The 26883-nt window shown below is 51.1% G+C and overlaps 2 protein-coding genes and 1 long non-coding RNA gene across 6 annotated transcripts in view; 2 read left to right on the top strand and 1 right to left on the bottom strand.

The window, feature by feature from the left end:
* The window catches only part of NPEPPS (aminopeptidase puromycin sensitive), a 28394-nt gene extending 26507 nt beyond the window's left edge, over positions 1 to 1887 (top strand). Inside the window, exon 23 of the mRNA XM_082070828.1 lies at positions 484 to 1887. Coding sequence (XP_081926954.1) covers positions 484 to 636 — 153 coding nt within the window. The 3' untranslated portion in view covers positions 637 to 1887. The remainder of the gene's footprint in view (positions 1 to 483) is intronic.
* On the bottom strand, positions 1599 to 5605 carry LOC309448945. 3 transcript variants are annotated; one of them, XR_014185885.1, is made up of 3 exons: positions 5506 to 5605; positions 3831 to 4409; positions 1599 to 3600 (listed from the first exon to the last, which is right to left on the bottom strand). It is a non-coding gene; the product is annotated as an uncharacterized lncRNA (long non-coding RNA). The 3 variants fall into 3 exon arrangements; XR_014185886.1 differs by lacking the exon at positions 5506 to 5605 and adding an exon at positions 4584 to 4650; XR_014185887.1 differs by lacking the exon at positions 5506 to 5605 and having other exon boundaries at positions 3831 to 4558.
* On the top strand, positions 5203 to 26883 carry KPNB1 (karyopherin subunit beta 1; the record flags this gene model as incomplete). 2 transcript variants are annotated; one of them, XM_082070827.1, is made up of 22 exons in its annotated part: positions 5204 to 5508; positions 5792 to 5850; positions 8708 to 8890; positions 10066 to 10266; positions 11516 to 11668; positions 12698 to 12757; positions 13043 to 13132; positions 13343 to 13453; positions 14448 to 14549; positions 15607 to 15831; positions 16239 to 16430; positions 17568 to 17698; positions 18803 to 18950; positions 19250 to 19321; positions 20649 to 20793; positions 22324 to 22406; positions 22987 to 23094; positions 23344 to 23487; positions 23582 to 23687; positions 24050 to 24164; positions 24694 to 24855; positions 25486 to 26883. In XM_082070827.1, coding segments are annotated over exons 1-22 (2631 nt in total). In that variant the 5' UTR covers positions 5204 to 5468. The 2 variants fall into 2 exon arrangements, with proteins under 2 accessions (XP_081926952.1, XP_081926953.1); XM_082070826.1 differs by lacking the exon at positions 25486 to 26883 and having other exon boundaries at positions 5203 to 5508; positions 24694 to 24859.

The raw sequence follows: 26883 nt of genomic DNA, 5'->3' as shown, positions 1-26883 counted from the left end.
GGGGCAATGGGTTCAAACTGGAACACAGGAGGTTCCACTTAAATTTGAGGAGAAACTTGTTCCTGGTGAGGGTGGCAGAGCCTGGCCCAGGCTGCCCAGGGGGGTTGTGGAGTCTCCTTCTGTGCAGACATTCCAACCCGCCTGGACACCTTCCTGTGTAACCTCATCTGGGTGTTCCTGCTCCATGGGGGGATTGCACTGGATGAGCTTTCCAGGGCCCTTCCAACCCCTGACATTCTGGGATTCTGTGATTATGATTCTATGATTCTCCAGCAGAGAAACGGGGGCGTTTTGCCGTTCCTGCTCCGTGCTTGGGATTACGCATCTCCCAGCACCCTGCACGTTTTTCAGAGCCTGCGGTGTCGGTGGGAGCAAACCGCACAAACCATAGTCAGACAAAGGATAGAATTCACCGGATTTCTGTATAACCTGGGGAATTTGACCACTTAAAAACTTAGGGCTGGTCGTGTGCTTTTTCCACAGGCCTTTTTCGAGAGCCACCCGGCCCCGTCAGCCGAACGCACTGTCCAGCAGTGCTGCGAGAACATCCTGCTGAACGCGGCCTGGCTGAAACGAGACGCCGACAACATCCACCAATATTTCCTGCAGCGCAAGGCCCCCCCGGCCGCCGTGTGAGCCCCCGGTCCTGCTGCCGCCTCATGGGGAGAGAGGGAGGAGCGACCCGACAGCCGATTCACATGCCAAGAATTTGGAGTCTTTTTCTCAAACCAATGGGGATTGGACAATGAATGTAGTTAACTGGTTCCTGCTCACACTCCAGATCTAAAATCCTATTGAAATTATCAGCAATTCAGCAAAAAAAAACAAAACAAAAAGAAAGAAAAGCGAGAGAGAGAGAAAAAAAAAAATCTGTAAATATGATAGTAATAAAATAGAACATAACAAAACTGTGAAACTTCCTCAAGCCTTGTCAGTGGTTACAATATTTAACACCCCCCTCCTGACACTCTTATTGACAGATGTTCTGGTTTTTTACACCCTCCCCTCCAAAAACAAAAGGAGCCCAGTGGGTTCTAGGTCAGCGGAATTTAGTGGAGGGTCTGGGGCAGGAACGGGTCGATGCCCCGAGCGTTGGGAACAGGTCCCTGGACAGGCAGGTAGCTGGTGTAACGTAGAGTCTGCGCGAGGCTTTGGGGAGCTGCTCCCGCACCCCCAGCCAAGGACAGTAGGTTCCCTCCCTCTTGTGTTACCTCTCAGCAAAGAGACAAATGTTCTGTTGCTCCTCGGTTTTTCTCCTCGGTTCCACTCGCTGATGTCCTTCTTAGAGATAACGGAATTGTAAGGAAACATCTTCCATAGCCACATTAAATAAGAGAAAGATTCATGCGATTTATTATTATTATTTCTTTTTCCTAACTGAATTGCACCCTCAAACTGCATGCAGATGGGGAGATCATCACTGTCCCGCTGCTGTCAGGGCAGGTCTCTTCTCTTCAAGACACCGTCACTTGTCTAAAAGATGCAGCTTGTTCGATCTCCTCATGGCCGTAGCAGCTCTAGCTTTTCGTTCCTTTCTGTGATGTTGATGGTAATTTGATTCAGAAGCCTTAAATTAGTGATGACTGGCGTGCTGATGAAGTCTAAGCTGTGTGCCATCATTTCCTCCACAAAGCAGCGTCTACTAACCAGACACAACACCCTTTAATACCAAGGTTGGAGTTCCATATATATATTATTATTATTTTTTTTAAATTTAACAGGAATTCGTATTTGGTGTGGCTTAACTGTATTTCAGAAGGTCATCAGACTAACTGTCAGACTGCTTCCCTGAAACATTTTTGTGCTATTGTTTAAAAGAGAAAAGACGACAAAACAAAACAAACCACAATTAAAACAGTTGGCGTTAATAAAAATGTCAATGTGAAACTCACGGCCCCATCTTGTGTTCTGTTTGAAGCCCCAACGAGCGGCGCTGCGGCCAAAGGACCCGGAGCTCCCAGGAGCGGAAAAGCTGCTTCTCCACGTCCTGCGGTGGGTTTGGGGCTCGGGGAGCTGGAATCCGCAGCAACGTTGTAGTCGAGCGCTAAAGAACTAACCTGGACAGAATCTGGAAGGTAAAGGGGGGGAAAAGCAAATTTCTATTAAACAAAGCAATTTGTATTAAACAAAACGCCTGGGAAGCTGGGGAGTGTTGTGAGAGGGAATAGTTGATTGTGCAAACACCGCTGCGATGGGCCAGGGCAGGGACGCGCCAAAACGGGCCGGTTTGGGTCGTACGCTCAGAAACGCGACCGAAACGTGACCGAAACGCGACTTCTCGTCCCATGGTTCCCGCTGGATTTCCAGCCGTCAGCGCCGCCGTCTCTTCTGCCTCCTGCACACGGACAAAATACCGCGCGGGGCTGCGATTCCGCCCCGCGCCGGGGGAAACGCGCGGGAGCGCCGCGGTGCCTCCGAACAATGCGAATGGCATGAGAGCGACAAAAACAACAGGCTCGTGGTCGCTGAGCAAACTGAATGGTCGTGGCAGCCGGGCCCGGGCTCCCCTCCCGCACAGAAACGCGGTTTTAAAGCCTCCTGCAAGTACCTTTGGGCTTTGGCCGCTTAATGTGGAATCATCTTTTGTTCCGCTGGAGCTCAGGACTAGAACAGCAGAAGTTTGAGTGGGCGAGGAGATTATTGAGGATATTGCCCAGAATTGAGCGGTGTCCTGACCGACAGAAATTGGCTTTTAACACTATCTACTCAAGTTAAAACCCGTTTAAAGAAAACTCAACCCATTCTTTCTTCCCTTTTGGGCGGTTTCTGTGTCAAATCTGATCGGATGAGATCAGGGCCAGGGGGATCTGCAGTTTCAAATGTGTCATTTCCTACCCCATCAGCTTTAGATAATTGAGTTTTAAGGAAATCTCAACACATCCATTTGTTTGCTTTTCAGTAAAACTAACAAAAGCAGCTGAAATCCAGACCGGGAGCTGATAGGAAGCCAGTTTGATGCTGTGCTGGTATGGAACGGTTGGGCACCTGCGCCGCGTTTGGCCCCACGACACCAAAATAAGCTGGAAATGGAGGTTTTTCAGCTGGTTTTGGGGGGAACCGTGGTGGGTGGGGACTGGGAGCCGATATGGATCTGGTGCTGCTGCTGACACAGCCCGGGCCATTGAAATTAATAACAATCGCGCATGTGAACCCTCCACAACAAAAATACACGTCCCTGTCTACAGTCGTTGCTTTGATGTTTTGCAAGACTCTTACACATGGGATAGAATAATATAGAATCTGTCAGAGAAGGCACAAACACGCCAGGTGGATGCGGAATGAGCTGGGCAAGAGCTTGCAAATCTGGTTTACTCCCCAAAACACCAGATTTCAGGCTAAAATTTGACGTAGCGTAAGCGGAACGCAGCGTCTGGACAGACATTGTTTGCTGCCCCAAATGCCGGGGGGTCTTTACTCTTGGGCTCTTTCAGAGTTTTCCTTTTATTACAAAAGAGCTAAATTTGTGCTTTAGGGTTAAAATTATTCACGTTCAAGTGGAAACGTGTGGGGAAAACACATGTGTGCCAAAACGTGGAGCCAAAGAGGACGCGGCGCTGCGCTGGGTTGATGTTCACTCGTTGATTTCTCTTTTACAGGGACCTAAACGGGAAAGAAAAGTGAAGTTATTTTAAGCCCAAAGACACCAAAGCGCTTGGAAATCATCCCCCATAGCAGGTGAGTGTCTGCTCAGCCCTGGATGGAGCCAAAATCACAGCTCCTGCCGTGTGGAAATTGTGTTGGATTCTGAGAAAGGCACCGAGCGGCCTCCGCGGGCCCGGGAAGGAGAACCCGATGACATTTCACGTGCCGAAATAACCCCGAGTACCCACCCGGTTCTCACGTTGTCCCACAGAACAGCGACTTTCCAGCGTTTCTCGCCCGGTTCCTGCGTCTGTTGCAGCAACGTGAATTCTGCGTATGCCATTTATGGCCATGAGGAGGAAACCAGCTCGCTCGCTCACGTTCCCAGCCCGAGCGGAGCTGAGTCTGCAGTCCCGCTTATCCCCATCTACACCGGCTTTTCGGGCTTTCATTGCTATGGAGGCCAGATTTGTATGAAATTCCTTAATTGTTTCTCCGCCCGATTTTCCTGCGGGAGGAGCAACCCGAGGAACATCATCCTACGGTCGGGAAACTGCGCCCCGCGAGCTCCAGGGTTTAGTTAACCCCAGGGTTTAGTTAACCCCGGCCTAACCTGCAGCTCTGCCAGGCTCCTCCCCACTGCGGATTACAAGCAGAGAATCATTTTGGTTGGAACAGACCCTCAGGATCATTGAGTCCAGCCGGCTGAGCGAATTTCACCCCATTTCAACCCAAGCGACTCCCATCTGCTTTGCTGGAGCAGCTGGGACGGGGCCGGGCGAGGTGACAGGACAACCAGCAACGGGCACAAACGCAGGGGGTTCCACCTGAACACAAGGAGAAAACACGATATATTCGGTGATTAATTAAACAAACACAAGGGCCGGGAGCGCGGTTTCCGTGTCCCGCGCCGGGTCACCCGTAATTGTCCCTTTCCTTCCCGCCTGACTGAGTTACTAATTGCGCTGCTAATTGCTCCCTCCGCAGCTCGCAGCCGTTACCTGCCCGTAATGATTCAGCCGCACCTTCGTTCTGCCCTTTTGCTTAGTTATTTATTTGTTTAATTCCTGTTCCTGTTTAATTCCAAATTGTTATTTGCTGTTTAATTCCTGCGGGTTTGGGTCCGGCCAGCCCAGCCCCGCGGGAACCGGGCGCCGGGGTCCCGGTGCTGCCGGGGCCGTTTCATTGGGGAGCGCGATGGGAAACAGTTAAAAATAGTTGAAAACCGCCAGAATTTGGGGTGCGGGCCGGGGGTCGCTGCAGCGGCTCCGCCCGCTCCGCACCGCCCGTTACCGGCAGCGGCCCCGCCGCACCGAGCAGTGCCGGCTCCTGCGGGAGGTCCCGGTGCCCGGTCCCGGTGCCCGGTCCCGGTGCCCGGTCCCGGTGCCCGGTCCCGGTGCCCGGTCCCGGTGCCCCACGTGGCCGCCGCCGCCGGGGCGCCCTTCGCGGCACCGCCCAATCACCGCGCTCTCTACCCGGAAGCCCCACCTCCTCTCTTCCTCTCCGCTACCCGCCAATAGCCGCGCCCCGGTCACCGCCGCCAATAGGAACGCGCGCAGCCGGAGTCCGCCGGCCAATCAGCGCGGCGGCGCGGGGCGGCGGGTTAGCGGCTGGTGTATCCCTCCGCCGCCCGCCCCGCTCGGTTTGTGAGTGTGTGTGTGTGTGCGCGCGCGCGCCCGCCCCGCTCGCGCGGCCCTTTTCTCCCTCCGCCGCCCGCAGCACCGGGAGCCGCCGCCGCCCCCGCCGGGCCCAGCGCGGGCACCGACCCTCGGCCGCCTCCGCGGGGCAGGCCCCGGCGTTCCTCCCTTCCCCTCCCTCCCCTCCTCCGGCCCGCCCCGCTTCCCCCCCCCTCCCTCCGCCGGCGCCGGAGCCGCCACGCCGCCGCCATGGAGCTCATCACCATCCTGGAGAAGACGGTCTCACCGGGTAGGGCGCGGGCGGCGCGGCCTGAGGGAGGGAGCGGGAGCGGCGGGTAGGCCCGGCGGGGCCGGGCGGGGCGGGGGCCGCGCAGCCCTGGGGCGGCCGAGGCGGCGGCCCCGGGAGGGCGTGGGCGGCGGGGGGGGAGGCGGCGGGGCGGCTGGGCCGGGGGGTGGGAACCGGAGCGGGGCGGAGGGGAGTGGGAACCGGGTGGCGGTAACACCGGCCCGGGCGGTTGGGCCCCGCGCAGCCGCTGCCTGACGCCGGTTCCCCCCGCGTTTCCTCCCCGCAGACCGCTCCGAGCTCGAGGCGGCGCAGAAGTTCCTGGAGCAGGCGGCCATCGAGAACCTGGTGAGCGGGAAACGGGCCCGGGGGCGGCGGGGAACGGGCCGGGAACGGCGGCGGGCGCTCCCCTCCCCCCCCCCCCGCCCCGCCCGGTCAGGCCGAACCGCCATGGAGCGCAGCCTACCCTGCCCGCGCCCGGCCGCTGCTCCCAGCCAATAGCAGCGCGGCTTTTGCTCACGGCGGCCAATGGGAGCGCGGCGCCGGGCGAGGGGGCGGTACCGGCTGCGGGAGCGGCTGCGGGCCATGTGCGGCCGCGGCCATCGCTGCCCCGGGCGCCGCCCGACCCGCCGGCCCATCCCGGCCCCGCCATCGGCGCATCCCGGCATCACCGCCCCCCCGCACCGCCAGCGGCCCCAGCACCCTCCGCTGCGGTGGGACGGGAGCGCCCGAGCAGCCACGGCCTGAGAAAGGGGTGTCAGGGGAGGTCGGGGGCTTCACCCGCGCCCGGGCTGCTCCCCGTGGCCTCCTTAAAATTCAAATAAAAAGGCAAAAACAAGAAAGGGAGGAAAAAAAAACCCGCGAACCCCACATCTCATCCGTGCGCAGGGCGGGGAAGTGGGACTCGTTAGGGGGAGCGAGTGCGGTTGGTGCTTAGTCAAGGCTTGGAGCTGCTGCTGCTCCGTGTCTGCGCAGGGAAGGGCTGTTGGTGGCCCCGGGAGGGCTGTTGGTGGCCCCAGGAGAGCTGTTGATGGCCCTGGGCTCTCACAAGGGCTGTTGGTGGCCCCGGGAGGGCTGTTGGTGGCCCCGGGAGGGCTGTTGGTGGCCCCGGGAGGGCTGTTGGTGGCCCTGGGCTCGCACAAGGGCTGTTGGTGGCCCCGGGAGGGTTGTTGGTGGCCCTGGGCTCTCACAAGTGCTGTTGGTGGCCCTGGGAGGGCTGTTGGTGGTTTCAGGCTCACACAAGGGCTGTTGGTGGCCCCGGGAGGGTTGTTGGTGGCCCCGGGAGGGTTGTTGGTGGCCCCGGGAGGGTTGTTGGTGGCCCCGGGAGGGTTGTTGGTGGCCTTGGGCTCTCCCAGTGTCTGCTCCCAGCATTTTTGCAGTGTAGTTGTCAAAAAACCGTCATCTTTCGCTTTCTTAAGCAGTTGCATCCACTGGTGCAAACCAGGAGAGTCACAGAGTCTTTGACGTTGCTCCGATTCGGGGTGTGCGAAGCGTCCCTCGGAATCAGGACTAACGGAGCCTTTGTGCGAAATGTCGTGTTTTTCTCTGAATTGTTGTTTGTTCAGTCTCAGGACGCCCCTGGTTCGATCGGAGCCTCCTGGGCTGTGTTACGTGAAGTATTTCGGGGCGATGCGCTCGAGCTGCGGTTCTGGGTTTCAGGCTTTTAAAAGATCCGAGGGATCCGCTGGTTTTTAAAGGTTTATTGATACCTGCTGAGAGAGCCGGGTCAGGGCACCACAGCTTGAGCTGGGACTAAAAGTTTGCGTGTGGGACGGGGACGCAGAACGGTCCAGCCTTGGGAAGGGCTTTAGGAGCAGTTTAAGGCTCGGCCTTGCGGGGGAGCAATGATTTGGGGTTCGGGATGGATGGGAAGGGGGTGAGATGCAGGAGGTTCTGCGTGGTCTCCGGTGGATGGAGATGCAGCCACACAGCGGCTCGTCCTTCCTCATCCCCTCCTCCTCCTCCCACCATTAATTTAGAACCTTTTCTGACATATTTCACTGGCACTTCTGTAGATGTAAGAGCCGAGGTCGCTTTGCGCCTCAAGCCTGGAAGGTTTAATGAAATGCTTCTTGTTTTTAGCTAGAATTATTCTTAAAGCTCCACGTAAAGACAAAAAGTGGGGTTTTTTTGCTAAATTATGAGTGAGAAATCCAAGGAGGCTCCTTCACCTTTGAATTTGGTACAGTCATCTCCTCAAAGGTGGCGGCGACGCTTGTATTTTGCCCTGTGAACTTTCTTTGAATGGTTCCTCTCTTTTAATACACTCAGTGGATAAAACATGAGCAACCTTGACGGTTGGGAAGTGGGTTTGCGGTATATTTGTAGGGGTTTTGTCTGTTGCATTAAGATTTCGGAGTATCTGGCTTACGCTCATCGGTTTGGTGCCCAAAAATCTTTCCGTGTACCTGAAGTTCTCTGAGGTTCCAGCGATGGGTTCTGCGTATCTGAATGCGCAACGTTTTTGGCCAAACCAGGTTTGCGCTGGGCGGGGGACGGTTCTGAACGCGCTGCAGCCGTTTCCCCTGGTCCTAGAAAGGTTTTCTAGGAGGCAAAACGCTCCACGGAGGCAACGAAAGGAGAAACCTCGCTGCCCAAACTTCAGCTGCGTCTCCTATGAGGCGGAAGCCTCGGAAACGCAAAGCCTGAGATCAGGAAAGGATTTAATTTCTCACCTAAAGCAAGCGGCACAAATGTCGGGTATTTTTATCCCCGCGTCCGTGCTTTTTTTGGGGGATGAATCTTCGCGTGTGTCCGCGCACCTTTGATGGCAGAGAAGCGAATTGATAAGCTTACAACGCGCCAGAGGAGCATCTGATTTCACATTTTGACAATTCCTGCGTTAGGTTATAGTCGGGGTGTTCGCCTTGGAGCAAGGGAACGACCAGCAGAGAGTTTTGCTCTTCGCCCATCCCGAAAATACGTATCTGGGCGGTTTATTTAAAGGAGCACTTAAAGCGGGCAGGAGCACGGAAGGTAACGGTCTCTGGAGTAAGCTGGAAAAAAATCCCGCAAAGTCAATGCTACTTACGGCGCTTTCCAGCGGTTCTAATTAGGAGCTTAACGCCCGTAATCTGGGGATAGAGCCGCCGCGGTGGCGATTTGCTGCTGGAGATGGAGCTGCAGTGAGTCCCCCTCGGGTTTTGTGGGGAATGGGGTTTTGTTCCCGATGTTTTCGGGGTGCTGACGGCTCCTCTGTCCCCAGCCGACCTTCCTGGTGGAGCTGTCGCGTGTCCTGGCCAACCCCGGCAACAGCCAAGTGGCGCGAGTGGCGGCGGGGCTGCAGATCAAGAACTCGCTGACGTCCAAGGACCCCGACATCAAGGCGCAGTACCAGCAGCGATGGCTCGCCATCGACGCCAACGCGCGCAGGGAGGTCAAGAACTACGTAAGTCGGGGGACTTTGGGGCCTCCACGCCTGTTTTCTCACAGGGTGAACGTCTTGTCCATCCTTTTCCACCTGCTGCATCTTCCATTGCGCGGCCGCTCCTTGTCACGAGACCAGAAGCATCATCTGCGCTTGCTTGGGTGCTTTGCTGCTTGTGGCGTGTTTTATCTTAGAATTATTAGGGCAAAAAACAACTATGAGGCTACTGGTTTTAAATTCATGCCTGTAAATGCTTTTACAAGCAGCCTCTGCACAGTCTGGTGTGGTTGGATGTGATTTCCCCACTGGTGACTGTAACAGGGTTGGTGTTGCCCTTTTCTGATGCTCAAACATCGTCCTGGACTGTTTCACAATCCACATCAACACCCTGGAATCATCCTCCGTGTCTGAACACGTGCGTTTGCACCATTGGCAAATTTCAAGGGTACAATATGGTCCAAAATTTCCAAGTTCCAAATAGGAAATCATATCGTTAAATTTTCACACGGTGGGAAATTCACCTGAGGGCTCTTGTGCTCTGTGATGGGTGAAGTTCAGGACTCGCCATGGCAGAACTGGTGGCTTAATGGTTTTTGGCCATTGGGAATAAGACGCACTTGGGTATCCACATGTGATTGACAGTACAGTATTTAAGTGGATGTATGGAAAATGGAGGCTTTTAATCGGAAATGCTGAAACAAATGCCACCCCCTCTGTTATTTTTTTTAAAACAATGGTATTGACATATACAAAAAACTAATTTTTTCTGATTGATTGCAGTTAAAATGATTCCATCCCTATCTTGGCATAAAGAGCCTGGTATTGGGGGAGTGGATTTACTTTAACCGCAAATTTAGCGTTCCCAGTTTTGCTTTATAGCCCGAGCGGGGAGGTGTTGGGTGGGTCGGTGCACGTCGCGCTGTGTGCGGGATCCAAAGGACGTGGCACAACCGTGTCACCGCGCAGCTGGGTCTCGCTTCCTGGACGGGGGCAGCGCGGCCTCCTTCATTTCAATCATTTGTCCGTGGCCTCGTTTAGAAATACAAAGAAAAGCAGAAAAGAAGAAAACAGAAGGAGCAAACTGCTTTATTGTGGGAGGTGTTTGGAGTAACATCGAGCGAAGGCTTGGGTGGCGAATTGGTGGCCGTTTGTGGAGTGGCCGATGTTGAACGGTGCGGGGTGGTTGTCTCGGGCAGGTTCTGCAGACGCTGGGCACAGAGACGTACCGGCCCAGCTCGGCGTCCCAGTGCGTGGCCGGAATCGCCTGCGCCGAGATCCCCATGAACCAGTGGCCCGAGCTCATCCCCCAGCTGGTCGCCAATGTCACAAACCAGCACAGCACCGAGCACATGAAGGAGTCCACGCTGGAGGCCATCGGCTACATCTGCCAGGACATTGTGAGTACATTTCAAACGGGTCTGTTTGACGTGTTTATCCAAGCGCTGGCCCAGCCTCTCCCCAGCACCTTTTCCTTCCTCGCTGTTGTCTTTCACCTCCTGTCCGGGGAATGTCTGTGGACCGGCAGGAAACACGAGGAGGGTGTCTGGAAGGGCCGACCTGCTTTGGCAGCATAAATCCAGGTCGTTGTTCCTAAGGTGCAGATTTAAGTCTATAGGTCGCTGTGATCATATAACGGTGATAGGTGCTGTGATAAAACTGCAGCTGAACGCCCGGTTGTGTGCGATGTTACACGTGAGCTATAAGCATTTGATTCCATGTCGGAGAAACCTGACAAATACCTTCATCTCGCGTGAGGACTCTCCATATCCTTAATTTAGGAATTTTTGACACGAGAATATTCAGCTCTGAGGCACCTTCTACAAAAGGTCTCGTGGTTTTAGCAGCGTGGTTTGCAGTATTGGTTGCAGCAAATATCTGTGAGTCGCTTGCAAAAACCCCGTGTGTCATCTGAGTAGGGAGGCAGAAGGAGAAGTCTTGGGTTCGATTGCTTGGTGGAGGGTCAGTGAAAGTCCTTGGCCTCGGGATTTTTGGACGCCCCGGCTTTCTGGTCGGGTATTTTGTAACCAAGATCCCTCTTAAGAGTTTTGTAGTCTCAATCCCATTGTGACACAGTTTGTGATGTAGTTTGGGAATCTACTGCTGGATAAATTCTGCTGTAAATACAGTTATTTGGGGATATTGCAGCCTTCAAACTCACCACAAAGAAAAGTTAATCTTTATGTTCTTAGTTATATTCTTTAAGCCTGGAGTGCTCAACAGTGCTCACTGCTGCTTGGGCAATGTAATTTTGCTCTGTGTCTAAAAACAATTAGCAACTTGACCAATAAGAACCTCCACTGCAGCTGCTGGCGTTGACCGGTGTATAAACCAACTGGAAATCAGGTTCTTAACGTGCTGATTGAATCAAGTCAAGTAGTCTGAAGCTTGTTTGAAACAGTGGAGTTTATTTGGCATTTATGGATTGAATATGCGGTATTTGTGCTCAGCTCAGTCTTTCCTGTCCCAGGAGCTGTAAAGACACCATGGTGTATGAATGTACTTTTGTTCTTCTGGTGTACAAAGGGGCTTCTTGGCCTTAATGTCTTAAAACTTCTCTTTGTGGATTTTGGGATTGAACTGAGTGGGTATTTAAAATAAAGAGACAGCTGTTCAGCTGGCAGATAACTTTATCGACGCTTCTTTTAGGATCCAGAGCAGCTTCAGGACAAATCCAACGAGATCCTGACGGCCATCATCCAGGGGATGAGGAAGGAGGAGCCCAGCAACAACGTGAAGCTGGCGGCCACCAACGCGCTCCTCAACTCGCTGGAGTTCACCAAAGCAAACTTCGACAAAGAGGTGAGCAGGATGGGTCCCAACCTGAACCGCAAAGGGCTGGATCCACGGTCTGTGATGAGACATCATGCACCACGCTGAGTTTTGATGCATAATTATGTCGCGGCTGAGACTTGGATTCATCTCTGTCAATCCGGCGCGTTCTCGCTGTGATGCGGAAATGCTGTGGAAATCTTCAGAGGTTCATCAGTGGGAAAGGAAGCACCGTTGAGGTTTTTTGGGATGAGTTTGAACGTGACCGTAGAGTTTAGCCCGTTAGATGCTCTGCTTCCTAATCAAACCCCGCTCTGTAATGCTGCTGGAAGAGGACGAGCTTGGCTCAGCACTTTCTTTCAAGCGCTGTGGCAGCCATCCAGATTTAACTTTCCCTCGGAAAATTGTTGGGGGAGGAAGGCCTGGGAGTCTTCAAAACGGGCCTCAAAACGCGATCCTGTTCAGAACCAACACACCTATTGATTTTTCTTTTCCTTCTCAGCTTGAGTCTGTCCTCCGGGTCTCTCTGGGGGAGTGTTGGGAAGGAGGAGTTAATATTGAACCCTCAGTGTAGAAGCTCTTGTAATGGAAACTTTCCCCGGTCAACTGGTGTTGATGGGGATCAAGCAGAGTCCGGCAGGATTTGGGCTGGGAGGTGCACGATCCGTCCAGCCCGTATTTCTGTTGGGTTCTCCACTGTAAATAGCCTGGCCATAAATCTCCCTATGAAATGCGAGTATCCAGGTGCTGCCCCTCAAGAAATTTATGTCCTGAGCTTTGAGGTTTCTTGAAGCAATTGCTGAAGTGGTTCAGGAAAAGAGCAGGATCTTTGTCTTTTGGACAGCCCGTTAGGCACTTGAGCTTGAGATTCCCGTTTGGGGGAAGAAATTATTTCAAATACTGCAGTGAATAGTAACCCGTACTGCTCCTTGATCTTTACAAGTGCTGCACGAGGGATTGTATTAGTCCAAACTCAAAATAAATCCTCCATAGGAAGGTTTGCAAAGACTTGAATGCTTTTGTGAGGCAGTTCTAATGTTCTTTTCTTTCCCTTTCTAGTCTGAAAGGCACTTTATTATGCAAGTAGTCTGTGAAGCAACGCAGTGTCCAGATACAAGGGTGAGTGAAATGAAATGCTTGCTTTTTCTGGGGAAGGCGGCAAACGGGTGGGAAATGCGACATGGAATAAGCAACAATCTGTTAAATGATCAGTGCATATCTAAGTACTCAAACAAAATGAGTTTTAAAGTTAGAAGTATTAAACTACTCAGAGGGTTTATGTCTCTTGTGAGAGATCTCATTAGGTGTGGAGTGAACTAAATCAGCAGAAAGGGGGTGATTGATCTGCGGTGGGCTACCGCGCTCAGAACAGTCACATCTTTGATCCATTTCCTACCCCGACAGGTACGAGTGGCTGCCTTACAGAATTTGGTGAAGATAATGTCCCTTTATTATCAGTATATGGAGACGTACATGGGCCCTGCGCTTTTTGCTGTGAGTACTCGGGTTTCTCTTCTGTAGTTAATCCGATCTTCCTGCACTCCTTTGTCCTAATCCAAAAGGAAAAGTTCAGCTCGCGTGGCATCCGATTTCAGACACTCTTAAATCTCGTACCAACCACCTACCAGTCAGCTGAAAGTCTGGGCACGTATTTCAGGAGAAATAGCTTGTTGAAATGTCTTCTTTTCTTTTGTCTTTCCGAAGATAACAATTGAAGCGATGAAAAGCGACATCGATGAGGTGGCTCTGCAGGGGATCGAGTTCTGGTCCAACGTCTGCGATGAGGAGATGGACTTGGCCATCGAGGCCTCGGAGGTGAGACCCGAATGATGCTGAAAAGCGGTGACTGCCCGCGATGGTCTGTTTGGAAACGTTGAAATGGTGTCTGGAAGCCCTCCCGGGTTGTGTTTTTAGGCTCTGTTTTAGTTTCAGTGTAGCTTGAACACTGGTTTTCTGCAAACGGGACGTGACAACTGCCTGATTTCTTTATAGCCTTCCAAAGCTACTCCTGGAACCTAAATGTGCATTAAGCACCTAGGCACAGTATATTTCTCAGTATCGTTAAAATCTTTGAGTTGTTGCTTCGTTAAGGCGGCATCTTGGATTGTGTTGATACACGGATCATTCTTGAGTTAGTTGGTGCCTTGGAGGCCTCATGGACGCTGACACGGAGGATTCCTGGGGTCTGTTATGGACTCAGCCCTACCCCAGTGCACAAAAACATTGATCACGTTCTATGTAATATATTATTTATGAGTTAAGTGTAAAATGATGGGATGAAATAAAAGTAATCATCCCTTGCAGTGGATGGGGCTGGAGATGAATTTGGGGTATTGTTCTGCATGCAGATGCTGTTTGCATAAATTAGCTGCAGACATCAATAATAGCTTAAACTTTGAAGGGCTCTAGATGAATCATATCCATCCTTAAAAGCAGCTAAATATATATTTATGTTGAGTGCCCAAAAAAGCAAGGATAGCAAGGATAAAAGGGCAGTCAGCAGCACGTTTACATGCTGAAGACCTTTTGCCACTTCTGCTCGGGGTCACTTGTTAATTATACATAACTGCAAACTGAAAATATTTATATCTGTATGAGGAAGGGCTCTAGATGTGTGTGGAATGGCAAATTGAAATTGCTTATTGAATATTTAGCTGGGATTGGTTGTCCTTGACGTTCCTGTGTGTTGTGGTAACTCCAGGCTGGTGTTGGGAAGGGGAGGGAGGCGCACAAATGAGGATTTGGAGTTCGTCAATCGGACCTCGTACCCGTAGAACCACTGAGGATCACTTGTAACCTTTTCTTCCAGGCAGCAGAGCAAGGGCGGCCTCCAGAGCACACTAGCAAATTCTACGCAAAGGGAGCGCTACAGTATTTGGTCCCGATTCTAACACAGACGTTAACGAAACAGGTGAGTTCCATGGCAAAAATAAAGGTTATTATGCCCACTTTCAAATCCCGGGCCGGCGGTCTATGCTCCCTTGCACAAGTGATTTCTTGACGTGCTGTGGGTGGCTCGGGATGGTTTTTGTGTTGGGCACACCGGTCGCAGTCCTCGGTCTGTGATGAGACACCATGCACCACTCTGATGGGATGATGCATCGATTTTTAAGGCTGAGACTGTGAGACTGCACACGGTGTCTTTCTGATGCTGAATTCTCTTAGCACATGCTTGTATTTATGGGTTGGGTGGTTATCTGTGTTCCTAACGAAATGTTCGTGAAGTTGAAACCAATCTCTGCGTCACTGGCGATCCAGTTGCTGGAATTCTTGAGCTTTACTTCTTGAACTGTGAAGTCCATGTTTATTTAGTACCTATTAAGCACTTCACAGGGACTTGTTTGGACTGTGCTTCACAGTCTAATCAGAATTAATAGAATCACTTGCTACAGCAGGTCTAATTATAAAATAAAGCTGTTAATTAAGCCGTACAGGATGGAGTTCATTTGGCTTATTGCAACGAGCTGGGAAAGTGCTTGGTGCTCTTAGCGAATCCAGGGAATTGCTTCCCTATTAGTTTTGTATTGCCGTCCGCTTAGATGTGGAGAGTTAAATTGCAGGAGGTTCCAGAGTGTTTGTTAGAACAGGAAAGATAAAGATCAGAGGATGGCAGGTACACAGCTTCAAAGGAATTTGGAAGTGACTGAGGGGGGAAAGAGCTCTTTAACTGGTACAGCGGGCTACTCCGCGAGGCAATGGGATGGATCAAAGGGTAAAGTCAGCCTGGATGAGAAAGGAGCAGCTTGGGAGACGTATGGGGTGTCAGTAAAGATGAGAAGGTACAGAAGATGCCAATAACTCAGGTTGCTTCTCTGCCAGAGATGCAGCCGGTGCTTCCAGACCTGAATTAATTTCTAAAGAGAACACCTGGTAATAAGGCGATGATGTTACCTGCAGTAAACCCAGCAGGATGCGCGAGTGGGACGGGATGTTCCCCCCCAGACTGACCGGGGATGCTCTTCTCGTAGGATGAAAACGACGACGATGACGACTGGAACCCCTGCAAAGCGGCGGGAGTTTGCCTCATGCTCCTGGCCACCTGCTGCGAAGACGACATTGTTCCTCACGTGCTGCCCTTTATTAAAGAACACATTAAAAACCCAGATTGGCGATACCGAGATGCGGCTGTGATGGCTTTTGGGTGCATTTTGGAAGGACCAGAGCCAAACCAGCTCAAACCACTAGTCATACAGGTAGGATTTGGTGGGTTTTCTTGGAGTCTTGTAGGACAGAAACTTCTTGATTTATTTGGAGGAGGATTCCTGCTTTGCGCGTTGTCCTTAATCTGAGGAAAAGCAGAAGGATGCCACTTTTTTATAGTATTTTAGAGAAATTGGGTAGGCGCAGGGCAGGCAGTAGGTCTGAATCATGGGGATGTGCAGGACGCATCTGGAGCCAGGAATTTTGAACTCGTTCACCTGGGAAATAACTTTATGAATCTTAAAATACGAGGACAATGGCCTAACTGGGTCTAGACTGTCCTCCCCTCTCCGGTCTTACCTTTAGGGAATCCACTAATACCAGAAACGCTGGCAAACTCATAGTATTTCCATACACAGCGTAGGATCACGCCTTTCTCCTGCCTGTGATTGTCTCCTAGGCGATGCCGACTTTAATAGAGCTAATGAAGGACCCCAGCGTGGTGGTTCGAGACACGACGGCCTGGACCGTGGGCAGGATCTGCGAGATGCTCCCCGAAGCCGCCATCAACGACATCTACCTGGCGCCGCTGCTGCAGTGTCTGATGGAGGGGCTGAGCGCCGAGCCCCGCGTGGCCTCCAACGTCTGCTGGGTACGCGGCTCGTGTTACATATATGCACATAGACACGCGTATTTACAAATATATACGCACACACGTATGTATACTCGCACGCCTGAAGGGGTTTCAGAGGTGATTCATGGCTTGGTCATCCCGCACGCACAACTTGTTAACTCTGCAGTTACTTCAGGTCTGTTCTGTGGCTCTGGTAGGAAAGAAAAAAGGAAGAAATGGATTTTAAGGAGAAAAATGCTGATATTCACAGAGGTAGAAGCTGCCTTTGGTTTGAAAACGCTATGTGGACTGTCCTTGATGCCAGGTGTGGGAGCTGCTTAGAAAAGACGCACCGGCATTGCACTTTTCTCTTGGGGACAGCTGGGTTTGTCACCTCAGTCTTAAGGGACACACAAGATACCTTGTTTCCCAACCCCTAAACCTGTTTCTGCGGTGGTTCCAGGACCAAACGGAGAAGCGCGAGGCTGCTTTGTTCGCTCACAGAGCCGCAGTCCCTTGGGTTGGTTTGTAACTTCGCCTGTGTCTGCTGCACATCCGATTGTCGCTGTAAAGAGGATGTGTCCCTTACTGCCTTTTAAGAGAGCTGCTCAGTAGGAATTGAGCTGGAGACGAGTATTTGCATGTCAAAACAAGTCTTAGAAATGACAGAATTTATTCTCTTAGTATTCCAGAGGTTTGAAGGCTTCTAGTTGAGCACAGAAGCTTGATCCTGGCAAAAGTCCATGTAGCTGTGGCTTTTGTCTGCTGCAGATGATGACTATGCTGTGTTTGCAGACTGAAGTGAGAATCAGGAGGCTTTCAACTCCTCTATCCCACCCGGATCTCAGTGTTTACAATCGCTCGCGGTTGGGAATTGGAGCAGCCGTGTCCAACCTGGGGTGGTGCTGGGTAGTGGGGAGAAGCTGATCACCCCCACAAGGTTCAAGCCATTTGCTGTTATTCAGTTTGATTTTTGACAGCTACCGGTTAACACCAACGCCGTGCAGGCATTTGTATTTTAAATCTTGGAAGTTTTCACCACTGTTGAACCAAAGTTAACCCGGCACACGTTTGGAGCTTTTTGGGCTTGTTCTGTGAGCATGAAAACCGTTGGAATAGATGTTTCTGGACTTGTGAGGGTGAACTCGTAACAGCGATGGTTGTTCTGTGTTTCAGGCCTTCTCTAGTCTTGCTGAAGCCGCCTATGAAGCTGCAGATGTAGCTGATGATCAGGAAGAACCAGCGACCTACTGCTTGTCCTCATCATTTGAGCTCATAGTTCAGAAACTGCTGGAGACTGCAGACAGGTAACGCTAAACCCTTAACCAGCTGGCTTCAGCTCTGCCAAAACACTTTTGATTATTACTTTAGGCTGTTGGTCCTCTTGCAGCTTAGATCTGAATGGTGTTTTATCAGAACCGGGCTTTTTTGGTGTCCCGTGCAATACAGAATGCTAATCCACAGGAAGAAAGTTTTTCATGCAGAATAATTTCTCAGTATTTTGTCCGTATCTGCTTTTAGTAAGTCTGGTGTTTCCTCCACGAATCTCCCTTCCCTCTTTACTTTGAGGTCTCTGAGCACAGTTTAGGACCGTGCACATCTTCGTATGGTAGTCGTGAGGCTCTTCAAGGCCACCGAATAATCAGGATTGCAGCGAGGCATAATTAGAAATCTGCGTATCGAACGGTTCATTTTACCCTGATTGTTTTACGCCGCGGTTGTTGCCGTCGCGTTACATCCAGGTGCTCCCGGAGGAGACGAGGACCCAGTTAGGCTGGATACTGCCCTTTGCCCAGCTAAGCTGAAATATAAATAGACGAGGCAAAATATTTTCTCGGTTCTGCAGATGCGAAAATCAGGGTGATGCTGGAGCTTGTTCTTTGCCTTGAAGGTCGCGTGGATCTTGACAGCTCAGAGTTCAATCCTTGGATCAGCTCAGTCGCCGGTTGAAGCCTTTTGCTGCAGGACGACTCCTTCAGTGGTGTCCCTGTCTCAACGGCTCAAAGTCTAAACTCTTCCCATCTCATTTACACCCAACCACAAGTGCAGGGTCTGGCTCAGGGCTCTGAAGCCCGTCAGTCATCTCAGCGCAGATCTCGGCTCTTCAGTTCAGATTTAATGCCCTTGCTGGTGTCGGAGGCAGCAACGTGTGCTGCTCACCTGCCCATGCGCACGGCATTTCCTGTACTTGCTGCCAGCGACCGAAACTATTAGAACTCATTATTAATAGCGAAAGGAAAAAATATATTCCAAAAGCGGCTTCACAAATTTCAAGCCTTGGGAAACGGGATGCAAGTGCTTCTGCTTGTCACAACACTAAACTGAGCCGTTACCGGTTTACTAATAAAGAATAGTCTGTTTCTAAGCAAGCCTGAGCACTGGGAACTGCAAATATATTCCTTCTGTTACAGGCCTGACGGACACCAGAATAACTTGAGGAGTTCTGCGTATGAGTCTCTGATGGAGATCGTGAAGAACAGTGCCAAGGACTGTTACCCGGCCGTGCAGAAGACGACCCTGGTCATCATGGAGCGGCTCCAGCAAGTGCTGCAGATGGAGGTAGGAAAGCCCAGTTTAAACCCATGGTATAGGCAGGTTTAAGCAAACCAAGCAGCTGAGATATTGTTGTGCTTTGTCTTCATCTGAAAAATGAGTTTTGTTGCTGACTGCATATATTGTGGTACAATGGTTTTTTATTTTTATAGCTAGGTAGATGCATTAAGGTTCTAAACAGAATGTCTTGCCTTAGATTTGAGGAAACAGCTATATAAATTGAAGCACCGGAGCTCGTAGTCAGAACGGCTGGGTTTGCATGGACCGCGACTCAGGCTTTTCACACGGGGTTTCTTCTTTTTCAGTCTCATATCCAGAGCACGTCCGACAGAATCCAGTTCAACGATCTCCAGTCTCTTCTTTGCGCTACTCTACAGGTGAGTTCCCGTCGCCCGGGTTCGTGGTCGTGGGGAAGAGGCGGTTTTAGGGCTGGCGATGAGATCTGCATGAGGAAACTGGATCTGGTGGCCCAGCTGATGCGTGGGAGGTGACACAGGGTTCAGAAGGCACCAGTAGAATACGGCTTCTAAAATTTAGGGCAATATGAATGAAAAAACACCATTTGCGGCGTGTTAGAGGTGGTGTGTGCTTTCAGATGAGCTCTGGTGTTGGCTGAACAATCGCTTCGATTGGCACCGACAAAAAAACCTCCATAACGGCTTTAATTCGTTCATCTGCCTCTTGTGGTTGGTGTTCTTATTTAAAATGGCACTAATTAAAATGCGCTGAGTGTCCTTGAAATTAAACATCTGGTAATGAACAGCCCGTGTGGCTCGGAGTGCCAGCGTGTTTCAGTCCTTGCTTACTCCTACCAAGTCTGCTGAAAACAGCCGCTTTTCTCCCCAAAAATCACTCAGGAGATTGATCAGACCCTCCTGATTTTTGATATTGTAGCTTTCCCGTTCGCACCGCGGGAAGGGTCTTACTGTGCTGTATTAACTCATTAACCGAGCTTATTAACAGCTTCGAGGCGCTGCTTTAAATCTCTGTAATAGATGTAGATTCAGCATCAACGCAGCTCCGTGCGGCTCGGAGAAGAAAGGAGCATTTTCTTCTGGAGGTGTAACAGAATATTGTGTAATCTGAACCAAAAGCAGAGCAGAGTGTCTCTGCTCAGATTAATCCCTTTGCTGGCTCATGGTCACCCTGCTGTCCCCAGGACCCCCAGGTCCCTTTCCCCTATGCTGCTCACTCCAAAAATCACTATTTCAAACCCCCCAGTGCTAAACACGTTCCTGTAAACCTACTTTGTATCGGTTGTAAGTTAATTTATTCCTGTTCGTCTTTGTAGGAGAGGTTTGATTGCAGTAAGGACATTGTTATGTCATATTTCTGAAGTTTAATTCTGCGTTTAGAAGCAAAGCTTCCGTGCAGCCCACACTTGGCAGTAAGAGATGGCGGTGATGGAAAAGGGCTTTTTCACAGGCCCGAGTTTGAGCTGGTCACGTTTAATGCCAGCTCACAAATGGAAAGCCTGGAGAACAGCCTATGCAGCAGGAAAGGTGAAATCAGCTCATTCTGTAGCTGCAAAATTGAATGCAGCTAAAACATCACGCTTGCCCTGACAAAGCACATTTCTGCAGCAGCCCAGTTCACCCAGCAGCCGCGTTTTCAGCAGCGCCACGCGGCCGCGGGACACGCGAGGGCGCGATTCGACCTCGCGGCCGTGGAAATAATCCCCATGTCTCTGTCCGTCCCCACCAGAACGTCTTGCGGAAGGTGCAGCACCAGGACGCTCTGCAGATCTCGGACGTGGTGATGGCGTCGCTGCTGAGGATGTTCCAGAGCACGGCGGGATCGGGGGGCGTGCAGGAGGACGCCCTGATGGCCGTCAGCACCCTGGTGGAAGGTCGGTCCTGTGCTGCACAGCAGGCTTGTCCTTTGCTTCCTTCTCTTTTTGACTATATGGCGAAAAACCTGCTTTTTCCTGGGTTTTCTTGAGGCACACTTCTCATCATGCATCTCACCACATCATCTGCGAAGCTCTGAGACTGGCTGATTACGCTAGATTGTGTTTCCTGAATGAGTGGTTTGTTTTCCTTTAATAACGTAGCTACAATGCAAATTCTAGCAGGGAAAAAACACCCCACTGGTACTTTGTACCGTGCCCCACGCAGAGGGAACCTGGTCCCTTTGTGCCGCCACGGCGCAGATTTAATGGTTTCTTCATGATTCATACTCGCGACCTGTGGTGGTTTTGTGGAGTTTTGTCAGCGGTGGCTTTATGGTCGTTGTTCTGGTTTGAAAGAAATCACAATGGCAAAGACGGGTGTTGGAGCATGTCAGGATGGGCCTTGGTTCTGGTAATCAGTTTTTGAGCTTCATGGTTCAGGTTTAGAAGGTGAAAACTATGTTTTACAGCTCCCTTGGAAGGGTTTGCCCAGTTGGGAAGGTCTCAACATCCTGTCTGAGTGCTGGAGGGGTTGTCTGTGTTCAAATAATTGAGTGTTTTTGAATCTCAGTTTGGTCCAGATGGACATTTTAACCGATGTTCCATTTTTGTGTGAGAACCACAGACACAATCCCAGAATGTCAGGGGTTGGAAGGGCCCTGGAAAGCTCATCCAGTGCAATCCCCCCATGGAGCAGGAACACCCAGCTGAGGTTACACAGGAAGGTGTCCAGGCGGGTTGGAATGTCTGCAGAGAAGGAGACTCCACAACCCCCTGGGCAGCCTGGGCCAGGCTCTGCCACCCTCACCGGGAAGAAGTTTCTTCTCCTATTCAAGTGGAACCTCTTGTGTTCCAGTTTGCACCCATTGCCCCTTGTCCTGTCACTGGTTGTCACCCAGAAGAGCCTGGCTCCATCCTCCTGACACTCCCCCTTTCCAGATTGATCCCCAGGAATGAGTCCCCCCTCAGTCTCCTCTTGTCCAGCTCCAGAGCCCCAGCTCCCTCAGCCTTTCCTCACACGGGAGATGCTCCACTCCCTTCAGCATCTTGGTGGCTGCGCTGGACTCTCTGCAGCAGTTCCCTGTCCTGCTGGAACTGAGGGGCCACAACTGGACACAAGATTCCAGGTGTGGTCTCCCCAGGGCAGAGCAGAGGGGCAGGAGAACCTCTCTGACCTACTGACCACCCCCTTCTAACCCACCCCAGGTCCCATTGGCTTCCTGGCCACAAGGGCCCAGTGCTGGCTCATGGTCACCCTGCTGTCCCCAGGACCCCCAGGTCCCCTTCCCCTACGCTGCTCTCTAATAGGTCATTCCCCAAATTATACTGGAACCTGGGGTTGTTCCTGCCCAGATGACTCTAACTCGATGTGTTGCGCTTCCGTGGAACACACGGGTCCCGCGTTTGGGCATTTCTGTTTTGATGAACTCCAGCAAATACGTTGCAGTTTGGGATTTTTTTTCTAACTAGAATATTTTCCATGCCCAGTCTTAGGAGGCGAGTTCCTGAAGTACATGGATGCCTTCAAGCCGTTCCTCGGCATTGGACTGAAGAACTACGCCGAGTACCAGGTAGAGCTCAGGCCACGCGGCCCCGTGTTCAGTCTCAGTTCTCAGATGCTGAGTGTGTGCGTGTGTCAAAACTAAACCAAACCAAACCCACACAGCTTCTGGTGACAAAACCGAACCTGGAGCCCCGTAGACTTGTCTCTAATTATTGGCTGCACGCACAAATTCAAACTGTTGAATTCAGCAGAAGGGCTTGATTGATGTGACACCTGTGTTTTCACAGTGGCTGCGCATTAGTTTGCCTTGATGAAGACAGAGTTTGCTTCTGGCTGTGAATTCTCATTAAAGGGTCAAGTCCTGGGTGGGGTGGGTGTTCAGACCATCGGCCACTGAATTTGGCAGCGTTTATTCAAACCAAGTCCCCGTCCCTTTGCTGCCCCTGGGTTTCTTGTCCTCCCCCTGGAAAAGCACGCTTGGCTCTTTGTGATAGAGATGGCTAACGAAGCAGGGGCTCATCAGCTGTGTGAGGGTCGTTATTCTCTGTTTAATGGCCCCAGACTCAGCGCTGCTCGGTGTTTTAATCAGCGGAGGACGGAGCGCAGAGCCTGACTCAGCGGTGGGTGTCGCGCTGTTCTGTTTGCAGGTCTGTCTGGCCGCGGTGGGGCTGGTTGGCGACTTGTGCAGAGCCCTGCAATCCAACATCTTGCCTTTTTGCGACGAGGTGATGCAGCTGCTCCTGGAGAACCTGGGGGTGAGTGTTTACCTCCTCATTAGCCGGTTAGTAACAGTTGGCTTGCACGCCGAGAGGAAAGTGGGAGGTGGGAGAAGCAGAAGTGTCAGGCATGCTCTGAAGATCGCGTGTTTGACAACTATCTTGCTTACTATTTGAATGGAATCCAAATTTATTGGGGGTGAGGATATACATTGCAAGCAAATGTCCTGATTTATTAGCTCCTCCCTCCTTAGCAGCTGAATGTAATGGTGCCCAAATCTCTTCCAGAATGAAAATGTCCACAGGTCCGTGAAGCCTCAGATTCTCTCTGTGTTTGGCGATATCGCCCTGGCCATCGGAGGAGAGTTTAAGAAGTACCTCGATGTTGTGCTGAACACCCTGCAGCAGGCGTCCCAGGCGCAGGTTGACAAGGTAAACCGCTGCTGCTACATCGCGTCCCCTCCTTAAAATCCTAAACGAGGAAAGGCCACGTGGCTGAAATGTGCTTTCCCGTCGCCTTTTCCAGTCCGACTACGACATGGTGGATTACCTGAACGAGCTGCGGGAGGGCTGCCTGGAAGCGTACACCGGCATCATCCAGGGGCTGAAGGGAGACCAGGAAAACGTCCATCGTGAGTATTTCGTCCCGCTGCACCGCCTCTGGGCCTGAAACGACAAAGGGAGATGGGCAGAACTCTGCCCGGACGAGCCGTTTCCACATCCATGGGCACATCCTTGTAGCTGTTTCCACGTCCACGGGCACATCCTCGTTCCTCCCTCCTGCGTGGGAGCCGATGTTGTGCTGCCGTGAGCAGGGAATGGCTTTGGCACCTTGGCTGTGGCTCCTCTGACAGTTTTGCCCCTCCCTGTCTCAGATTTCTCTTTGGGGTCAGATTTTGGCAGCTTGGGGGCAGCCGACAAATCTCTTTTGAAGGGCAGACTGTTGAGCTTGAACTGCGTTTCACCCCGCGCTGACCAAGCCGTTTCCTTTCAGCGGACGTGATGCTGGTGCAGCCCAGAGTAGAATTTATCCTGTCTTACATCGACCACATTGCTGGAGACGAGGATCACACCGACGTGGTGGTGGCGTGTGCCGCCGGACTGATAGGGTGAGTTCAGTCAATAGAAACCGTCGTACAACAGCTTTAACATCCGAAGCCGCGGTTTTATGAGTGTCTGAAGCGTTTAACGTCAGTTCTGGCGTTTTAGAGTCTCGCGTTGGGTTTTAAGCCAAGGTGTGAAGTGCTTTGTGCAGGTGAAGCCCTTTAAGTGACAGGGTGAAAACCAGGAGGTAGAACTGAAAGCGCATGTTACAGAAACTCCAGATGTCGTATTCTTTTTCAAGGCTTAAAAAACCAAAGCATCCCACCCTCAATTCCCCAGGTATGGAAGAACTCGGGTCAGGGCGTTCTAATATTTTCGGTCACGTTTAGGGAGAGCTGCTGGGGACATCAGGGAGATCAGTGTTTGGGCAGGAGTTTGAATGGGCTCCATCACAATTTCAGGAAACTCCTCGTCTCTCCTCCTGCTGCAATTAGTGACCGTATGCAGCATTTTCAAAAAGGCCGTTAGCTGTGAGTCAGATATTTTGCTGGCGGCACATCTGTTTGCGGCGCTCAGCCTCTCGTTGCTCCGCAGGGATTTGTGTACAGCCTTTGGGAAAGACGTCCTCAAATTAGTAGAAGCTAGACCCATGATACATGAACTGCTAACTGAAGGAAGGAGATCCAAGACGAACAAAACGAAAACCCTCGCTACCTGGGCCACTAAAGAGCTGAGGAAACTGAAGAATCAAGCTTGGTAAGGGCCGGCACCCCGGCACCCACCTTGTTGTGTAATTATGGCATTGGCTAAACCAAGATGCTTCACCAAAAGCCTTGTTCTGTAGAAGGCTGTTTCTCAGTTATTTTTGCTGTAAATAAGCCCCATCTGCGGTCTCATATATCAGAAAAACACCACGGAACATGGTGAACTTGGGTTTGTGAGACCTGCAGGCTCGATGGCTCCTGAAATGCGTCCCCAGTGCTGCTCGGGGACGATCCCGCGCTCCCCAAACGCCATTAATTAAAACCTGTTGCCTCCTCAGTCCCGCTCAGAGTTCAGGGAGCGCCTGGGCGATGCTGGTTAGTCCTGGTTTAGTTTTAGGTTGTCCTGCAGACACTTGGACTCGGTTCTTTTATGGGTCCTGTCCAACTTGGGAACCTCGGAGTCTGATTCCACTAAATGCATTTGAGGACAAGCAGATTGTGGCGAGGGGTGTGATGTTATATCAGAATTTAGGAGAATAAAAGTGTTATAGCTTTGTCGCCCCACATTAAGAAGTTCCTTAGGATCCCTATTATTTATCTTTTAGTTGTCTTTTTGTGCTTGCTGCTGGTTTTATCTCCTGTTTTGTGTTTTATTGTGTTGACGGCCCCTTTCTGCTTGCAGATGTGTTACCATCGGGACACCCGCGACCCCCACTGGAAAAAAATCTCCAATCTTTTAAAACAAAACAAAAAAATAACACAAAAAAATATACACAACCCGGAAGCGAGGAGTGTGCACGGATGCTGAATGCTTGGGAATGAGAGGATGAGTGAGTGAGGCTTGACAAACACACCACATCGAGAATCCCGCCGCAGCGCCGCCAGCGAGAGCCGAGCACTGGTTTGCGTAAGATAAACCCACCGTCGCGGAGAGGGAACGACCGGGTCTCTTCTCCCGCCGCGCCAGGACCGGCCGCTCCGGCGCCCAACGGCCCCTTTGGGAGAGAAAACTGGGTTCAACCGTGGTGCTTTTGGTCTGAGGTTTGGCTTTGGTTGGTTGCCGGAGGGGGAGATGCCGGAGCGTCGGGTCTCCAGGCACCCCCTGAGCCGCAGGATGTGCCCGGGGAGGAGCGGGGTGAAGGGTTTTGGGTCTAGGAGTGAGTGTGTGTGAATGAGGCGGTGTCCACATTCTCAACTTCGAGTCATTGCAGTTTATCTTTTCCCGATAAAATAAGCAAGCAAGCGAAAATAAAAAAGGGTTAGCTGTTGCATTTCATAAACTAACCGGAGTTCAGTCTACTGATGCAGCGTAAGAGATGTAAAAAAAGGAGTAAAAAAAAAAAAAAAAAGACAAAAAAAAAGACAAAACCAAAAAAAAAAAAAAGACAAAAAAAAATAATAAAAGAATAAAAGGAAAGTCGCTCTTTAGGGCTTTTTATTTTAGGGAAACACTGACGAATGTTCAGAGCTCCCGTTCCGAGTGACGCTTTTCATGATCTCGTTTCATCGAAGCGCCTTTCCTTCCTTAATATTGTTCAACTGTGAATGTAGAAATGGGGGAAAAAACACAAAAAAACGACAAAAAAATAGCAAACTCTTGCGTTAGAGGGAATAGAAGTAAATTGTCAAACAGGATTTCAGGCTTAAATAAAAGGACAAATGTAAAGTGCTCCGAATTGGCATGAGAACGCAAAGGGAAAGGTCTCTCCTGACTTGTACTGTAGCAGCCCGAACGCCCACGAAAATTGTGCCAAAGAGTTGAAAAACGAGACTTCAGGTAATATTTTGGATCGCAAAATGAGGAGATAAATTCAATGTTCAAACCGAATCGGATAAAACGCCATTTGGAAACTGCTCGGCCTTTTTGTGCTCTTTATTTGATCGGATTCAATGTGGTTATTGGTCTCTTGCTGCACTTCAAAACCAACAACAAAAACAAAACACGAAAAAAAAAAGGAAAAAAAAAAAGAAATTTATATAAAATATATATATACTGACTTGAGCTTACACAAGACGGCACTTGTAAAAGGTTATATTTTTCCACTGCAGTTGAAGATTAATAAAATGGTGTCAAACATTC

This window comes from Streptopelia decaocto, assembly GCF_964273445.1.
Source record: "Streptopelia decaocto genome assembly, chromosome: 22".
NCBI lineage: Eukaryota > Metazoa > Chordata > Aves > Columbiformes > Columbidae > Streptopelia > Streptopelia decaocto.
This window is presented reverse-complemented; position numbering and strand designations above follow the sequence as displayed.